Raw genomic sequence first — 16,926 nt, 5'->3', positions numbered from 1 at the left:
AGCAAGCACTGTGAGGGTCATATTTTTGACTTCTCCAGTGCCTTCAACACTATCAATGGACAGCTTTGTCACATGGTGCGAGCAGAACCATCTGCTGCTCAATGTGGCAAAGACAAGGGAGCTGGTTGTGGACCTGAGGAGGACCATGACACACGTGACTCCAGTTTCCATCGGTGGGCAGAGTGTGGACATTGTGGAGCCAGAGCGCCTCTATTTTCTGAGGAGGCTCCTTTCCTTTAACATATGTCGGACTATGCTGAGGATGTTTTATGAGTCTGTGGTTGCCAGTGCCATTTTGTTTGCTGTCATGTGCTGGGGCAGCAGACTGAAAACAGCGGACACAAACGGACACAAAAAACTGATCAGAAGGGCCGGTGATGTTGTGGGGGTGGAGCTGGACTCCCTGACAGCAGTGTCAGACAGAAGGATGCTGTCTAAGCTGCAGGGGATCCTGGAGAACTGCTTCCATCCTCTCTACAACGTGCTGCTGAGGTGCAGGAGTACTTTCAGTGCTAGACTGATCCCTCCTAAATGCACCACTGAGCACCACAGGAGCTCATTCCTTCCTGTGGCCATCAAACTGTACAACTCCTCCCTCTGACATCAGACAATCTAACACACTGTCTTGTAATTATATCCATATTGGAATTATTGTCGACAAGATTTTACAGCACACAGTATTAGTTGTATTATACATGATCAGTCTTCACTTGCCTGGATTTTACTTGTTTATTAATGTTTAGAATGTTTAGGTTTTATTTTTATTTTACTCTTACTACTTTACCTTATTTATATTTCTAACCTGTTTTTTGAGTATACATGCAGCACCTGGAATGCAAGCAATTTCCCCCTGGGATCAATAAAGTAATTCTGAGTCTGATATTTTGTAATGAGGTAGGGGGTAGTACTAATAGCGTTAAGGACCTTGCCTAAGGGCACACACTGGTGATGCCCCAGTCAGAATTGAACCGGGACCTGCTCTAGGTTTCCTGCCATTTAAGGGGAGTTTTCCCTTGCCATTGTTTTTGTCTTATCTCAAGCACCTACAGACCATTCTGATGAACTTGAACTTAAACTGGAGTTGGACTGAAGGCTGCCTTTCTGGCTAATCACTAGTTCTACTCATTCTTTAATTGTGTTTAAGAGGAGTGTGGATTTACTGGCTGAAGCGTTGTCATCATTCAGATGAGTAGACCATGGTCAGACATTGATCATCAAAGAATACAATTCTTACCTGATTCCACAGATTGATCTTATGCAGGTACTGACTCCATGGGTCTGGAATCTGTTCATCCTGTTCGGATGAAATGCTATGCGAGTTCATTTTCAATAAATAGCAACCCTGAGGCCCATATCTCTGTTTCATATCCTCATAAACCATGTCTGCCCTGTAAGATGGAGGAGCACTGATTAACACAGAACATGTTACCCTTAACAGAACTTAACACAACAATATATTCAATAGTTCAACACTGTCTTCAATAAAACTTACTACTATGGCTTTAGTTTATGTCACAAGAATGTACATGTATGTCAAAATAATGGAAATGAATAACTTTGATAGGACTTTACAACAGATTTTTGCCCAGTACCTCTGTTCGTCCCCTTCACTCATGTCATGTAGTAAAACGTTGTATTTGAGTGTGTTAGGGGTGAACCACTTTGGGTTAGTGTATTCTCCACTGTGCTGAATCCTGTGCTGCTCCTGAGAAAGCTTGAGGAACTGCTCCACTGGGACCGCCTCAGTGGAGGACACCACTAACAGGCCTGTCAATCAGCATGTTAAGGACACAACTATACACTATGTGCATAACAATGATATGACTGATAAAGTAATTTCCCCATTTTGGGACAAATAAATGTTTTCTTAGCTCTCCTCCTATAGATGTATGAGAGCAAAGTATTACTATGTCAAATAAGAACATGAACAAGCAAACAACAAAAATTTTGTCTCCAAAACCCTTCTGGCTTTCCCCCACTTTTGAGAATATGTCTTTCAGGGTTGGCAAGAACTTCAATTTAACCAGACTACTGTTTAACCACCACATTATAGCATGTTGACTTGAAAAATGCTTTCTGTCAGAAGGATACAGGCAAGGTAGTGATTGAGGAACTCATGATCAGAGGCTGGCATGGAGCGCAAGAAGTTTTCCCTGTAGGCCTCAAACCAGGGTGTGGTTGCTAGAAATACAAAAAAAAACATTATTCAGCAAGCAACAATAAGCACTTTTACAGTATATATTTTTTTTGTTGACTACATTAGTATTGCAGTGTGAAAATCTCTTTAAAAACAGGCTCATTGCAGGATGCAGTTTATAAAATAAAATAAAATAAAATAAAATAGAAGTATAGCCATTTTTCACAGAAAATAGAAATACAAAAATAGAGATAAATTATAAATACAAAAAACAAAAGTGTGCAATTTGAAAAGCTAAACTTTATGTAAGATCTGTCAGTTACAGCAGTTATCTATGACACAGAGATGAGGTATTATACAGTCTTATGGCATGAGGCACGAAAGATAGAGGATAGATAACGGTTTGTTCTCCTTTTCCTCCTCTCCACCACTGCTTTCTCATCCAAGCAACTTTACGTTACAGTGTACTTCTAAGTTGATGGGAGTTTTCAGTTCCACAAAAGCTGATCCAAGTTGTTAAAAAACTCTGAATATGTTAAACTGGACTAAAGGCATGCATTGTGTCAATGCAGCCATTTTTCAGCCAATGATAATATTTTTTGCTATCAGCCACTAGGCTTGTGCAAAATCGTATTGTGTGCAATTAATCATCAGAAAAACTGTCACCGATTAATATTTGCCACTTATCGATTACGGCGTTTTGTGCCTCGTCATTATGACGCATTTTTGTGTGCGACGTACTCTCACCATCACCCACAAGCGCGCACATGTGAGCCCACAATAACAATAATGGTGAAAGGCATACTGTGCAGGTATCCGACCATGATTGTTTCAGCCACAGCAGTGGTTTTTATACTTTTCCTCTGAATAAAAATTGGTTCAGGTGATCACCTAATCAATGTCTAATTAAGTCCAATGAGGTGTGCTTGTGTTGGAATGACACAGACACTGAGATGCTGATTTCAGAAAAATCTGCAGTGGTCTCTTAATTTTCTTCCAGAGCTATATGTGCAAAAGTACATGAAGCCCAAGATCAGCAGTTTATTTGAAAGCCAAATTAGAATCCATCTTTTTAGAACTATTTTTAATCAATGGAAATTTCCTTTAACAGCAGTGATCTACCAAAGTCTGATATTTACATGTTTGTGGAAGTGTATAATGGCATAAGTGCTCATCAGACACACCCATTTACACAGAGTACACCACACCAAAGAGTTTTGACTCTACAAATGCACAGACAAATTATGAACAACTGGGGGAAAGTCAATTCCATTGCTAGGTGTGTTAGACCAGGTGTGGTCACTCCAAAGATCACTCCAAAAACAAGTCATGTGACAGGCCACAAGGTTATAAAATAACCCAGGGTAACCTCTAAGCAGCTAAATGTCTCTCTCATATTAGCTGATGTTAATGTTCATGAACCCATCATCAGCAGAACACTGAAAATCCATGGTGTGCATGGTGGAGCTGCAAAGAGAAAGTTACTGCTTCCACAAATAACACTGCTGCCTGTCTGCAGTTTTATAAAGATCATGTGGACAAACGAGAGGGCTGCTGGGAAAGTATGTTGTGGATAGTTGGGACCACAAAACACAGCTGGCTTATGAAGGCTAGTGTTAGGAGAAAAAAAGTGACACTGCATTCCAGTATATGCACCTGAACCTGTAAGACTAGTAGTATCGTGGTTTGGGCCAGCATTACTGCATTGATGGAACAGTAAATTCTGAACTATACCAGTGAATTTCACAAGAAAATGTTGGACATCTCGCTGTGAGCTCTAGATTAATTGGGACAAGCAATATCGGACTCAGCAGATTGATATGCCGATATGCTACAGTCACTGCGTCTGACTACAGCAAACAGCACATCATGCGCCCCAGGTGACTATGCTCATTCTATCCTGAAAAGAAAAGGAACATTGCATATGAGCGAGGGGATCTTGTCTGGGTGATCTAGTCCATCAAGATTTCACTCAACATACCACCTCAGTGACTGCTACAGGAATTTTTTTTAAATATTGATGTTAGTACATAATGCCATCTGAGATGCCCCTACATTCAAAAATGAGACTGTCAACATATTAACTGCTGTTCAAAATTCTTTTATAGTTAAGTTTTAGTCCTTACCAGTGAAGTTGAGTTCATAGTCGCCTGCTGTCATCACGTTTGTTACAGCACCCTCTTGTGGCTGGCAGGATAACACCACTTCATTGAGTAGTCGGCGCTGGGCAGGGCTAACAGTTGCGCCTGTTGGGCTTGGGCTTGTTGTCACATTGTTCACACAGATACGCAGATTTTTCACAACCTGTACTTGACTGTTGGGATCCCGGATGTGACCTGAATGAAAGAGGACATGAAGAACAGCTCTAGTTAATAAAAAGTACATTTGCTTAGGAAGAAGATCCAGCTAATCTGCAGTCACTAAATACAGAGAACAGGAACAATGTTTTTGTAAACATATCAGGTTTATAAACAAAAAAACCAAAAAACAAAAAACAAAAAAAAACACAATAGAAACAACAATGCTATGTTTTCTAAATATTTTCACATGACATACACATATCCAATTCTAGAACCTTGTGCTTTCACATGGTTCAAGGTTGGTAAGTTTTTATCTCATTGTTTTGTTACTTGATACAGTGTAGTATTCACTTGTTTTGCAGAGATCAGATATATTTTTGTTTATAATGGAATGTTTTAGTTTTCAAGCATTAAATTTGAACTCTATATGGTCTCGTGCACCCTTATCTGACCGTAAGCTGATTACTCTAAGATTAAGTGGATCCAATGAAAAATCAAGCATTAGAGGTCATTGGAAATTAAACAACACTATCTAAGATGATAAAATAAATTTAAAGAAGAGGTCAATATAAAAGATATATTTAATGGAAAGGAAATGTATTCAATTCAAAAATGGGAATTCTTTAAATTTACACTCAACAAAAATATAAACGCAACACTTTTGTTTTTGCTCCCATGTTTCATGAGATGGACTTGAAGATCTAAACTTCATTCCAGATACACAATATTACCATTCCTCTCAAACATTGTTCACAAATCTGTCTAAATGTGTGATAGTGAGCACTTCTGCTTTGCTGAGATAATCCATCCCACCTCACAGGTGTGCCACATCAAGATGCTGATCTGACATCATGATTAGTGCACAGGTGTACCTCAAACTGCCCACAATAAAAGGCCACCCTGAAATGTGCATTTTGTTTCTGCTTTATTGGCGGTCTGGGGACTCAGAACCAGTCAGTATCTGGTGTGACCACCATTTGCCTCATGCAGTGCAACACATCTTCTTCGCATAGAGTTTATCAGATTGTCTATTGTGGCCTGTGGAATGTTGGTCCACTCCTCTTCAATGGCTGTGCGAAGTTGCTGGATATTAGTGGGAACTGGTGCACGCTGTCGTATACGCCGGTCAAGCACATCCCAAACATGTTCAATGGGTGACATGTCCAGTGAGTATGCTGGCCATGCAAGAACTGGGACATTTTCAGCTTCCAAGAATTGTGTACAGATCCTTGCAACATGGGGCCGTGCATTATCTTGCTGAAACATGAGGTGATGTTCATGGATGTATGGCACAACAATGGGCCTCAGGATCTCATCACGGTATCTCTGTGCATTCAAAATGCCATCAATAAAATGCACCTGTGTTCTTCGTCCAACAGATGCCTGCCCATACCATGACCTCACCACCACCATGGGCCACTCGATCCACAACATTGACATCAGCAAAGCGCTCACCCACACGACGCCACACAAGCTGTCTGCCATCTGCCCTGAACAATGTAAACCGAGATTCATCCGTGAAGAGAACACCTCTCCAACGTGCTAGACGCCATCGAATGTGAGCATTTGCCCACTCAAGTCTGTTACGGCGACGATCTGGAGTCAGGTTAAGACCCCGATGAGGACGACGAGCATGCAGTTGAGCTTCCCTGAGACAGTTTCTGACAGTTTGTGCAGAAATTGTTTGGTTATGCAAACCAATTGTTTCAGCAGCTGTCTGAGTGGCTGGTCTCAGACGATCTCGGAGGTGAACCTGCTGGATGTGGAGGTCCTGGGCTGGTGTGGTTACTCGTGGTCTGCGGTTGTGAGGCCAGTTGGATGTACTGCCATATTCTCTGAAACGCCTTTGGAGACGGCTTATGGTGGAGAAATGAACATTCAATGCACGAGCAACAGATCTGGTTGACATTCCTGCTGTCAGCATGCCAATTGCACGCTCCCTCAATGCTTGTGGCATCTGTGGCATTTTGCTGTGAGACAAAACTGCACATTTCAGGGTGGCCTTTTATTGTGGGCAGTTTAAGGTACACCTGTGCACTAATCATGATGTCAGATCAGCATCTTGATGTGGCACACCTGTGAGGTGGGATGGATTATCTCAGCAAAGCAGAAGTGCTCACTATCACACATTTAGACAGATTTGTGAACAATGTTTGAGAGGAATGGTAATATTGTGTATCTGGAATGAAGTTTAGATCTTCAAGTCCATCTCATGAAACATGGGAGCAAAAACAAAAGTGTTGCGTTTATATTTTTGTTGAGTGTAAAATGAGGGAATCTATAATTAAACAAAAAACTAATAAAATGAATTCTCTAATAAATCACCTGCAGCTACTAAGTTCCATACATAACAACTGAAGAAGAATTAACAACACTAAATAGTCTCAGTAAAGAACTTGATAAAAGGTGCTTTCAACAGATCTAGAGACAAATGGTTAGAGGAAGGAGAGAAAATTCAAGATTTTTGCATTAGAGAAAAAAAAATAGAAAGAGATATACTATTACATCTCTTATGTTCAGAAATTACTAATGCTATACATTCTCTGAAATCGAGAAAAATCACCTGCAAACACGCTGGATGAAGCCAGATTGAGTGCAGACACAAGTGTATGCTAGCCAGATTTAAAAATAGGTCTGAACGCATCCAGTTTAAAGGCTATCTGGACTCAATCCTACTCTAGCTGGAATGACTTTCTCCAGTGTGAACGGGGCCATAGACTCTCATGTTAAAATGGCCGACTTTACAGCAGAAATGAACATGTTTACAGCCTGGTCTCAAATGATAGGTTCCTTAGTGTCAACTGTACAGGGGTGAATTATTTTTCACTCACTCCTTTAATTATTTTCTTACTTAAAATTACGCATAATTATGGGTGTTGCCGCTTGAGCGACAGACGGTTACTGTATCACAGCTCGAGTTTCCTGCTTCCCTAAACTCCGCTCGTGCTCCCCATCTTTGTCCATATTTGGAGTTTTGACAGACGTGACGCTGCCAACATGGCGGCGGTCAGAACGTCCCGGGTCTCCCACGAGCTTCAAAACGGCTCTTCATAAACAAACGGGTGACGTCACGGAAGCTCTGTCCATAGTTTTTACTGTCAATGGTGAAATCAGCCTGTCCAGTTAGGATCAACACTGATTGTGAATCAGTTTCAGCTGCTGTTGTGCAAATGGAACAGACAACAGGTGGAAATGAGAGGCAGTTATCAAGACAGCCCTATAAAGGAGAGGTTCTGCATGTGCTGACCACAGACCATTTCTCTGCTCTCATCCTTTCTGCCTGATGTTTGATCACTTTTGCATTTTGTCTCACCCCTAGAGGTAGCATGAGGTGGTGTCTACAATCCACACAAGCTGCTCAGGTAGTGCAGCTCATCCAGGATGGAACATCAATGAGAGCTGTGGCAAGAAGGTTTGCTGTGTCTGTCAGCACAGTGTCCAGAGCATGGAGGAGATACCAGGAGACAGGCCAGTACACCAGGAGACGTGGAGGGGGCCGTAGGAGGGCAACAACCCAGCAGCAGGACCGCTACCTCCTCAGGTAGGAGGAACAGGAGGAGCACTGCCAGAGCCCTGCAACATGACCTCCAGCAGGCCACGAATATGCATGTTTCTGCTCAGACTCCATGAGGGTGGTATGAGGGCCCGACGTCCACAAGTGGGGCTTGTGCTTAGGGCCCAACACCTTGCAGGGCGATTGGCATTTGCCAGAGAACACCAAGATTGGCAGATTCACCATTGGCACCCTGTGCTCTTCACGGCTGAGAGAAGGTTCACACTGAGCACATGTGACAGACGTGCCAGAGTCTGGAGACGCCGTGGAGAACGTTCTGCTGCCTGCATCATCCTCCACTATGACCGGTTTGGTGGTGGGTCAGTAATGGTGTGGGGAGACATTTCGTTGGAGGGCCGCACAGCCGTCCATGTGCTAGCCAGAGGTACCCTGACTGCCATTAGGTACCGGGATGAGATCCTCAGACCCACTGTGAGACCATATGCTGGTGCAGTGGGCCCTTGGTTCCTTCTGATGCATGACGCTAGGCCTCATGAGGCTGAAGTGTGTCAGCAGTTCCTACATGTTGAAGGCATTGAAGCTATGGACTGGCCTGCCCGTTCTCCAGACCTGAATCTATTCCAGCACATCTGGGACATCATGTCTCGTTCCATCCACCACAGACTGTCCAGGAGTTGACTGATGCTTTAATCCAGGTCTGGGAGGAGATCCCTCAGGAGAGCATCTGCCGCCTCATCAGGAGCATGCCCAGGCATTGGAGGGAGGTCATACAGGCACATGGAGGCCACACACACCACTGAGCCTCATTTTGACTTGTCTTGAGGCTCAGAATCAAAAAGTTGGATCAGCCTGTAATGTGATTTTCCACTTTCATTTTTAGTATGGTTCCAAATCCAGACCTCCATGGGTTAATAATTTTGATTTACATTGATCATTTTTATGGTATTTTGTCCTCAACGTATTCCACTATGTAATGAATGAAGATTTTCAACTGGAATATTTGATTTAATGAGATCTAGGAGGTGTGATTTTAGTGTTCCCTTTATTTTTTGAGCAGTTTCTAAATTACCAATGAAAAAACATTTTATCAACAAGCCTTGCACTCTTGGAAATTATGTCATGTTCACAAGGAAATACTTCGGAACAATGGCCATATTACTATTAATAACCAAAATATATATAAAGAGAGTTGGATTGAGAAGGACACCATTTTGTGATGGCTTTGTTTGACGAAAGTTGAAGTCTTTATAGTTATAAAGAAAAAGTTTATTTCTATTGTAAAGGCTATCCCCATCCCCAATGGTATGATTGAATTAATAAAATGTCACTTAAATTATCAAAATCATAAGGTACAGAAACTTTCTCTAAAGATTGAAGGGATTGACATAATAAATAGAAAATGTACGAATAAACATCTAAGAACAGGACATAGTAAGGTTTCACCCAAAGGAAAGTCTTTATGGAATTCGCAGTTAGTTGGCATAAACTGGCGAAAGGCATGGTCATGTCCCTTCTGAATTTGTATTTCTAATAAAATTAGAGAAGTTCACATTAAAATTTTACATACCCTTGTAACAAGTCCATTTCCAAATTTGCTAATGTAGATGACACTTGCACCTACACAGTAATACATTTGTTTTGTGTTTGTCCACTCTCACTCTCGTTTTGTTTTTTTGAGAGACATGGAAAAAGAACTGTCTGTGAGAGACCTCACAGTCCAACACAATGAAACCTATAGATATTATTTCAAAATGTCAATATAAAGACAAGCCAATATGCTTTATAATAAATTGTATGCTTTTTAAGGTTTCCAGGTCCCTCCCTAACTTTAATATTTTTACAGTTGAATTGAATTGTTATATGAATACTTTAGAGCTAATGTCAAAACAACTCTACTGCACTTTAAAGACTCTTTTTCAGTGATCCCAGAATAAGACATGCCTTATACTTTGTCTTATTTTCCTTTGTATTTTAATTTCCATTTATGATGATGATTGTTTTGTAATGAAAATGTTGCCTGCATCTTGTTTGATGTTCAATAAAGATTTGTTTAAAAAGGTCTACTGAGAATAAAGAAGAAATATCTAGAATAAAACGAAAAAACGAGAAAATATTGTTACCTGCTCCGTTAGTGAAAAAAGAATACGGTGTTTACTTGTGCAAAATATAGTCAAACCTCTGAGCATATTGAGCCACAATTACTGCTGCAGCTCTCTGACACCAACAGCGGAATAAAGGGCACAAACAAGTTTATCCGTCAGGTGCTAAACGCCTTCAGAGTGGACCCCTCCGGTCCTTACAGGCCTAGGAGCGGTTACAACGAAGTCTGCTGGCCGCGTAGGAACACAGCTACTCACGCCAGCGGTAGCAGTTAGACAGCAGGTTAAAGACGCTAGCTTTGTTACTGAAGCTCAATTTGTCACAGTTAAGAGAGGGACTGTCGAGTTCAATCCTTCCTCATACCTTCAGACGTTAGTCTGCAGAAAGGCCTCAGCAGTTCGGCGAAATTCAGGTTGTTCTTGCGAGTCACTCTTTCCGCTTCTTCAGTACATAAAACGGCCACCATAGGGACGAACGAGTCCTGAACGAACTCCTGCACTGACTGAACACACTGCGCCATATTGGAGCTAAGTCCACAGTCTGGAATGAGTACACTGTTCTAACAACAACGGGTTTACAATCTCATTGCTAGGGCCGATGCTGCTGTATTTAGCAGAGAACAGCCATGTTGAATTTGCCAACCCTCTTCCTATGCAGAAGCGACACAGTCAGGTGACCGAGGGAAGGACCGGAACAACAAACGTCACATGCCACTTCCGTTTGGTTCCTTCTGCTGAACCCCTATGGCTGAACCACTATCAGAGGAAATACTTTTAAATGAAACTATTTCAAATGAAACTAAATAAATTAAATGGATTATAGAACTCTTAAAGAACCCCTTATAGCACTTCGAATGCTTTCCCTTTATATTAATGTAATTTTGTAGGCTAACTTAATGTAGGCTAACTTTCATGCACAGGGTCTTTTAGTTTGAAAAGGATAGTAAATCAGTTACTTTAGATTTTTTTAAGCTATTCCCACTGGTGTTTTTCTGTCTGTCTTAAAGGCTAAACAAAACTATCAACCATGCAAAACATATTTTTACAATCCAGGGAAAAGAGCCTACCATATTCATAAATCAAAATGGCTTTGCCCAAAACCCCGCTTTGATCAATTCACTGTTGAAATGGATAATATGGATCCATACTGAGCAATGTAGAAAACCAGAAGGCAATGAGGACTTTTAACATCTGAAAATGTAAAAATGGCATGTAGGTTACTTTGCCTTTGAAATACCATATTTTTGTATGTACACATTTTTTGTGACAAAAAACAACAACAAATTCTGCAGTAAACAGTTTTTGCTGAGGAATACATATTTCAACTGTTGCTCAGTGCAAGCACTTAGGTAAATTTCTGAGGAACAGAGAACTGTGTAGTTTTATCAGTCCTACTGTTAAAAGGGTTGTTATTGTCAAGGAGTGGCGTGCTGTACTGGTCTGAATGTTTTTTTTGTGGATATTCAATATGACTGTGTTACAGGTAATAATGAAAGTGTTTGCGCACTTTCATAATAAAATATATAAAATATATATAATGCAGAAAATAATGCAGAAAATAAACAAATAAACTTATTAAAGAGATTCAAGTTTCAAGAAGTTTATTGTCAAATGCACTTCACAGTTACACCGAGCAATGAAATTCTTACTCTGCGAGTTCCCTTCACATGACTTTATACAAAACTAAACTAAGATAAAAAACAGTAGACTTATTTTAGGCATAAGAATAAATAAAAATACGAATAAGCAATAAGATAAGCAAAGAATAAGCAAATTATTGTTTATGCATTATTGTCAGAGGTGTTTAGAATGTGCACATATGTTTACAGATTGTACAGCAAAAACAAATATGTGCATTTTTTGCATTGATGTTACCTGATAAATGTTCGGTCAGTGTTCAGCAGCCTGATGGCCTGCGGATAGAAAGTGTTTTTTAGTCTGGTTGTCCTTGCTTTCACACTCCTGAAGCATCTGCCTGACGGCAGGAGTGTGAACAGTGTGTGCTGTTGGTGAGTGCGGTCCTTGATGATGTTGTGGGCCCTCTTTGTGGAAAGCTGCTCCACAGATGAATTTTAATGACACGCAGGAGAGCCTTCCTGTCCTGAACGGTGCAGTTCCTGTACCAGACTGTGATGGAGTTTGTCAGGACGCTCTCCACTGTACATCTGTAGAAGTTGCTGAGGAGTTTGGAGGATAATCCAAATCTCCTCAGCTTCCTGAGAAAGAAGAGTCTCTGTTGAGCCTTCTTGATGATCTGCCATGTGTTGTGAGCCCAGGTGAGATCCTCACTGATGTGGGTGCCGAGGAGTTTGAAGGTTTTCACCCTCTCTACCTGGGCCTTGTTGATGAAGAGTGGGGCGTGCTGGTCTCTCCTCTTCCTTGGGTCAATAATCATCTCCTTAGTCTTCTCAGCGTTTAAGGAGAGATTATTTTCCTGGCACCAGCTGAGCCACCTCTTGCCTGTAGGCTGCCTCATCTCCTCCAGTGATCGGCCCGATGACGGTTGTGTCGTCAGCAACCTTGATGATGGATGTGCTACTCTGGGAGGGGACGCAGTCGTAGGTGAAGAGGGTGTACAGCAGTGGGCTGAGCACGCAGCCTTGGGGGGGTTCCTATGCTCACAGTAAATAATTAAAGCAAATAATTAAAAGGCAATGTTCAGAGGTCAATGACCTCACACTTGATAAGTTTGTCGAGTGATGTGAAGAATCTCATCTAGAATATATCAATAACCAAGGATATGTTCTTTGATTTTAGCTGACATCCTTCCACACGAGATTACAACCATCAAAGGTTGAAATGTGAAAAATGTACAATCATATAAATACCCTGGGACCATTATCAATTCTAAATTCAATTTTATATAGTCAGATGAAGCTGTCCTTTTTTACATTGACAATACCATCATCATTGTCTTTGGTATCACAGTTTAGCAATAATGTTACAGAGAGAAAACAGACAAAACCTAATAGTTAACAGTCCAGAAGGCTGAGTGTAGAATCCCTGTGAACTGGGCAGTTTCAGTGGATAGCCAGCTACATTTCCATGGATGACTCCCATCCTGTCTTGTGACCTATAAAATCTTCTATCTGGTAAAACACAACAAGTCCCAAGGTACACACAAGGTGCTACAAGAACAAGTGAAATTATTTTTTATTGGGAATGCAGATATTTTAATGCATTTTCAGCAGCACTGTAAAAAAATCTTACATAGAGTAAAATACAGCCAATTCAATTAGTGCATATCCTGATATCTGGGTAATAAAGCAATAAACCAGAGAGACTGGCAAAACATAATCCATGACTTAGTATAAGAAAACACCATGACTGTACAGACACACTGCTTAATTTCTTCCAGCTATACAGGCAGCCAGGGGCACACTATTTGATGTTACGTAAAATGCGCCGTGCATGACTGGTTTTCATGGCAGCCAGAGCAGCTTCTAATGTAGAAATGAGGGAAAGAAGGGTCCTGAGATCTGTCTGGAGAACACTGCTGTAGTCACCGTGGCTCTCACCACCACTTGTCAAGAGCAGACACACTGTCAGCATGGGAATGACCTGCTGATGGACAGAACGACTTGCCAACTGAAAGGAAGCAGGGAGGAAAGCACAAGAAAGGACAAATAACTCGGTAAACTTGGTAAAATTGCCCTATAGAGCTGCACACACGTATGAACACAGGTTATAAAAATACAATATATTGTTACCGGTACATTCAACCTGCAGGTGTCAATGACCAGGTTCTGGTGTGGACTTGGTGAAAAAGCTCTCAACTTAACCATAGCATCAACAACATTCTGTAAAAAAAATGCTACATTCTTCAACATAACTCAAGAGTCACATAACAAAAACTCTGTATTTGTATGCTTTCTACAATTGAAAAACATGTTTGTAGAGGCAGCAAAAATAAAAATAGTTATCTACATCTACAGCATGTGGAGCAATTGGTAACACCTGAAGGCACTTGGAAAATGTATCTACATTTTGTACACACTGATTCTATAATATCTATGAATATTTGTATATATTATTAACAATACTATATATTAGTAGCAAAAAACAACCATGAATGGCTTGGGGTCTCCAAGATTAAATAGAAGTATCTGGCATATATATATAGTGTATACACACCTGTACATCCAGTCTCCACTCCAGGTTGTGGTAAGCAGGCAGGTTAGAGTGCAGCTGACTCAGGATGCTGCGGATCTGACTGTGGTGCTGCATGTAGAGCTGTAACAACATAGAGCAGAAAACCGTCTAACACACTGACTTACACAAAGTGCACTAATAATGTATGTCACCTGTAAGAGGATCTGGTTCACTTCTTCACCAAAACCCAATACCAACACCGAGTTTATGAAATCCACCTCAGAAACCTACACACAAGAAAACACACAACACAAACTGAAATATCTGACTTCACCAGTTTGAGTCATTTATTTGTCATAGATGGCAAAAAGGCAGGTGCAATTATGGCATTCTGGTAAATGTTGAGGTACACTGGTCTGATGTTAGATTAGTCCTAATTACTTCAGCTATGTCGGTTACTAACCATGTGTTTAGCGCTCTCAGTAATAAGGAACATCAGTCCTTCCACTCCATGCTGTACCATTTCCACAGGAACACACAGCTTCCCTGCAAGCAGCGAAAACTCACTTTAGTTATAATGAAATAGGAGAACATGCTGAATTTGATCTACAGCTGAGAGACTTCAATAGCAAAAGCACGTATAGTGGAGATTTTTAAACTATTTGAAGTGACCTGCTGGAGGTTGTCAGTCAGTGAGGTTTTTGCTGGTAGTGTCTGGTGATGAAGTGGACTTGGCCTTGTAAAGTAAAGCCACTTCAAGATGTTGAATAACTAAAACTAAAAGTTTGTCTCAATACATTACAACTAAATAACTGAATAAATTATGGTCAATGACATGTTGACCCACACTTTGAAAATATTTTTGTGTTGATGTTTTAAATCCATCTTGCCAATTTGACAATATAATTGTGTAGCTTAATCAAAGGGCGATGTGTCGAAATTTGCTGTAAATATATCCAAAACTATTATTCATGGTGTTTCTTTTAGGTCCAGCTACACTATTAGGGTTTAAACCTCACAAAACCCCGTTTAAAAAGTCTAAAAGAAAAACTAAAAAAACATTCCTTTTCATTATCAGCTAAAAGAATCTTAGAAATAATGCAAAACATTTACAGTTGCCATTTTCAAACATGTGTGCCTAGAGAAGTCAGCAAGGTTGAGTATGGAAGATGCAGGCTTACTGGCTGCTCCCTCGTAGATCTTGGGGCTAATTCCTCTCCTGAGAATGTCCATTGCTATGCGACCAAACTCTTCAATCACTAAGGATGCACAGACAAATAAATAAGTAACTGTCATAGTCCACAAGTTGTTATAGTTTTGTTTCTTGACTTTATTTTCTCTCTTGCCCTAGAGGTTTTCCTACTGTTGTGAAGTGATCATTGACTCACCCAGTGTGTTGTGTGTCTGTTATTGTAGCGTGTTTGTTTCCTGATGAGCTGTCTGTCTCCCCAGTGTTTGCCTGTGGTTCCTCTGTTTTGAACCATCACCATAAGTCAGTGTGTTCAGTTGATAATTTTCTTGAACTATTGTGGTATTTAAAATACCACAACTACACTGACTACAAGGGAACAGAATTAGCTTTAACAATAGCCTGTCATTATCAAAAACCATCAAGTGATGTCATAAATGTAGTGTAAATGTTGTAAAACAGGAAGTGCCCTTGAAAATGCCCACTCAAATGTCACTGACTTGGGACAGAATAATATAAGGATATTATTTTGTCATAAATTACCCAATGCTCCTAGAATCTTTTAAATTATACATCTGCTCTTGTCTTTTGGCTTTAAAATGAAACAACTGCATTTTATTATAAGAACACGATTTAAAACCTTAGCTCTGTCTTATCCATCTGTATGATAGGCTACCATGAAATATGGGGTACAGCAGCTACAACAACACTCCAATGACTGAAGAAAGAGGAAAGAGGGGGTGTGCGTTTCCTGGACAGGGAGTTTTCCTTGTATAGTGTGTTGGTACACACCATATTGCTGGTTGTGGCAGATCATTTTATGTGTAAACAAAAGCATTCCTAAGCCTAAGCCTGCAACACCGACATATGATTTTCTCCCTGTCAAAACACCTTTGAGGTAATTAGGAATCATCTTAATGATTACTGATGTATATATGTAATGTACTTTTTTCTGTTTTATTGTCAGCCAGCCACACAATTCTCTGTGTTGTGTCATTGCTTCTTTATTTATATAATGCTTTTCTTCGTCTGCCATATAACCCTAAGTTACTCCGACATTTCTCAGTCATACTCACGTTGTGTGATATGCTTTGGGTAACAGTCTGTGTACTGCAGACTCTAAAGTGCAGGCTTTAAAATGATTTCCAATGTAACTGAACCAACATTGCGTCCACACTCAGCTGACAGTCAGCGGTTCTCAGGAGAAGCTTCCGGTGCAGGTTGACTCCCTCGGGAGAAGTTACGTACCTGTGGCGTCAACCTTCAGCAGGAAGGCGAGGTGCTCTTTGTGTTCCTCAGATAGAACCAACAGCATTCTAAACAGCTTTAGTCCAACAGTCCATCAACAACGCCACCCTTATACATACAAACCCGGAAAACGAGTCGAGATTTCTCTTCTTCTATGGTGTCTCATGGTAAGCTTTATGGTTATTAAAGCACTACCGCCCCCTTCTGAAACTGGCTTCATGTTTCCACTGAGTTTAATTAATACCATATATTTTACTATAATGTTATACAAGACAGAATATAACCACATTTCTGTTCAGTTTGTGTTTAAAGTCCTAAATGTACAGTCAGCAGTCGTTTTTGGACCC

At 40.6% G+C, this 16,926-nt stretch overlaps 2 protein-coding genes across 2 annotated transcripts in view; both read right to left on the bottom strand.

The window, feature by feature from the left end:
- Positions 1 to 10,728, bottom strand: part of trappc8 (trafficking protein particle complex subunit 8) — a 33,856-nt gene extending 23,128 nt beyond the window's left edge. The window contains exons 1-5 of the mRNA XM_028403108.1: positions 10,415 to 10,728; positions 4,264 to 4,473; positions 2,092 to 2,181; positions 1,593 to 1,767; positions 1,235 to 1,388 (exon numbers count right to left, since the gene is read on the bottom strand). Of these exons, the coding sequence (XP_028258909.1) occupies positions 1,235 to 1,388; positions 1,593 to 1,767; positions 2,092 to 2,181; positions 4,264 to 4,473; positions 10,415 to 10,571 (786 nt within the window). The 5' untranslated portion in view covers positions 10,572 to 10,728. The remainder of the gene's footprint in view (positions 1 to 1,234; positions 1,389 to 1,592; positions 1,768 to 2,091; positions 2,182 to 4,263; positions 4,474 to 10,414) is intronic.
- A 2,458-nt stretch (positions 10,729 to 13,186) lies between these two features.
- commd2 (COMM domain containing 2) lies at positions 13,187 to 16,733 on the bottom strand. The gene is made up of 6 exons (XM_028404848.1): positions 16,580 to 16,733; positions 15,324 to 15,401; positions 14,606 to 14,688; positions 14,355 to 14,429; positions 14,185 to 14,283; positions 13,187 to 13,638 (listed from the first exon to the last, which is right to left on the bottom strand). Exons 1-6 carry the CDS (start codon positions 16,644 to 16,646, stop codon positions 13,432 to 13,434), a joined length of 609 nt encoding a protein of 202 aa, XP_028260649.1. The 5' UTR covers positions 16,647 to 16,733; the 3' UTR covers positions 13,187 to 13,431.
- Between the last annotated feature and the right edge of the window lie 193 nt (positions 16,734 to 16,926).

The sequence above is a fragment of the Parambassis ranga genome, chromosome 4, assembly GCF_900634625.1.
Source record: "Parambassis ranga chromosome 4, fParRan2.1, whole genome shotgun sequence".
Taxonomy (NCBI): Eukaryota; Metazoa; Chordata; class Actinopteri; family Ambassidae; genus Parambassis; species Parambassis ranga.
Note: the sequence above shows the minus strand (reverse complement) of the source record. Positions and strands in the feature narration are given on the sequence as shown.

Coding starts and splice junctions, on each gene's coding strand:
- commd2 (XM_028404848.1), bottom strand. CDS start 16,646: ATGCTGTTGGTTCTATCTGAGGAACACAAAGAGCACCTCGCCTTCCTG. Junction 14,430..14,605: donor CTGAGAGCGCTAAACACATG/GTTAGTAACCGA, acceptor TCTTGTGTGTAG/GTTTCTGAGGTGGATTTCAT. Junction 14,284..14,354: donor TGAACCAGATCCTCTTACAG/GTGACATACATT, acceptor ATGTTGTTACAG/CTCTACATGCAGCACCACAG.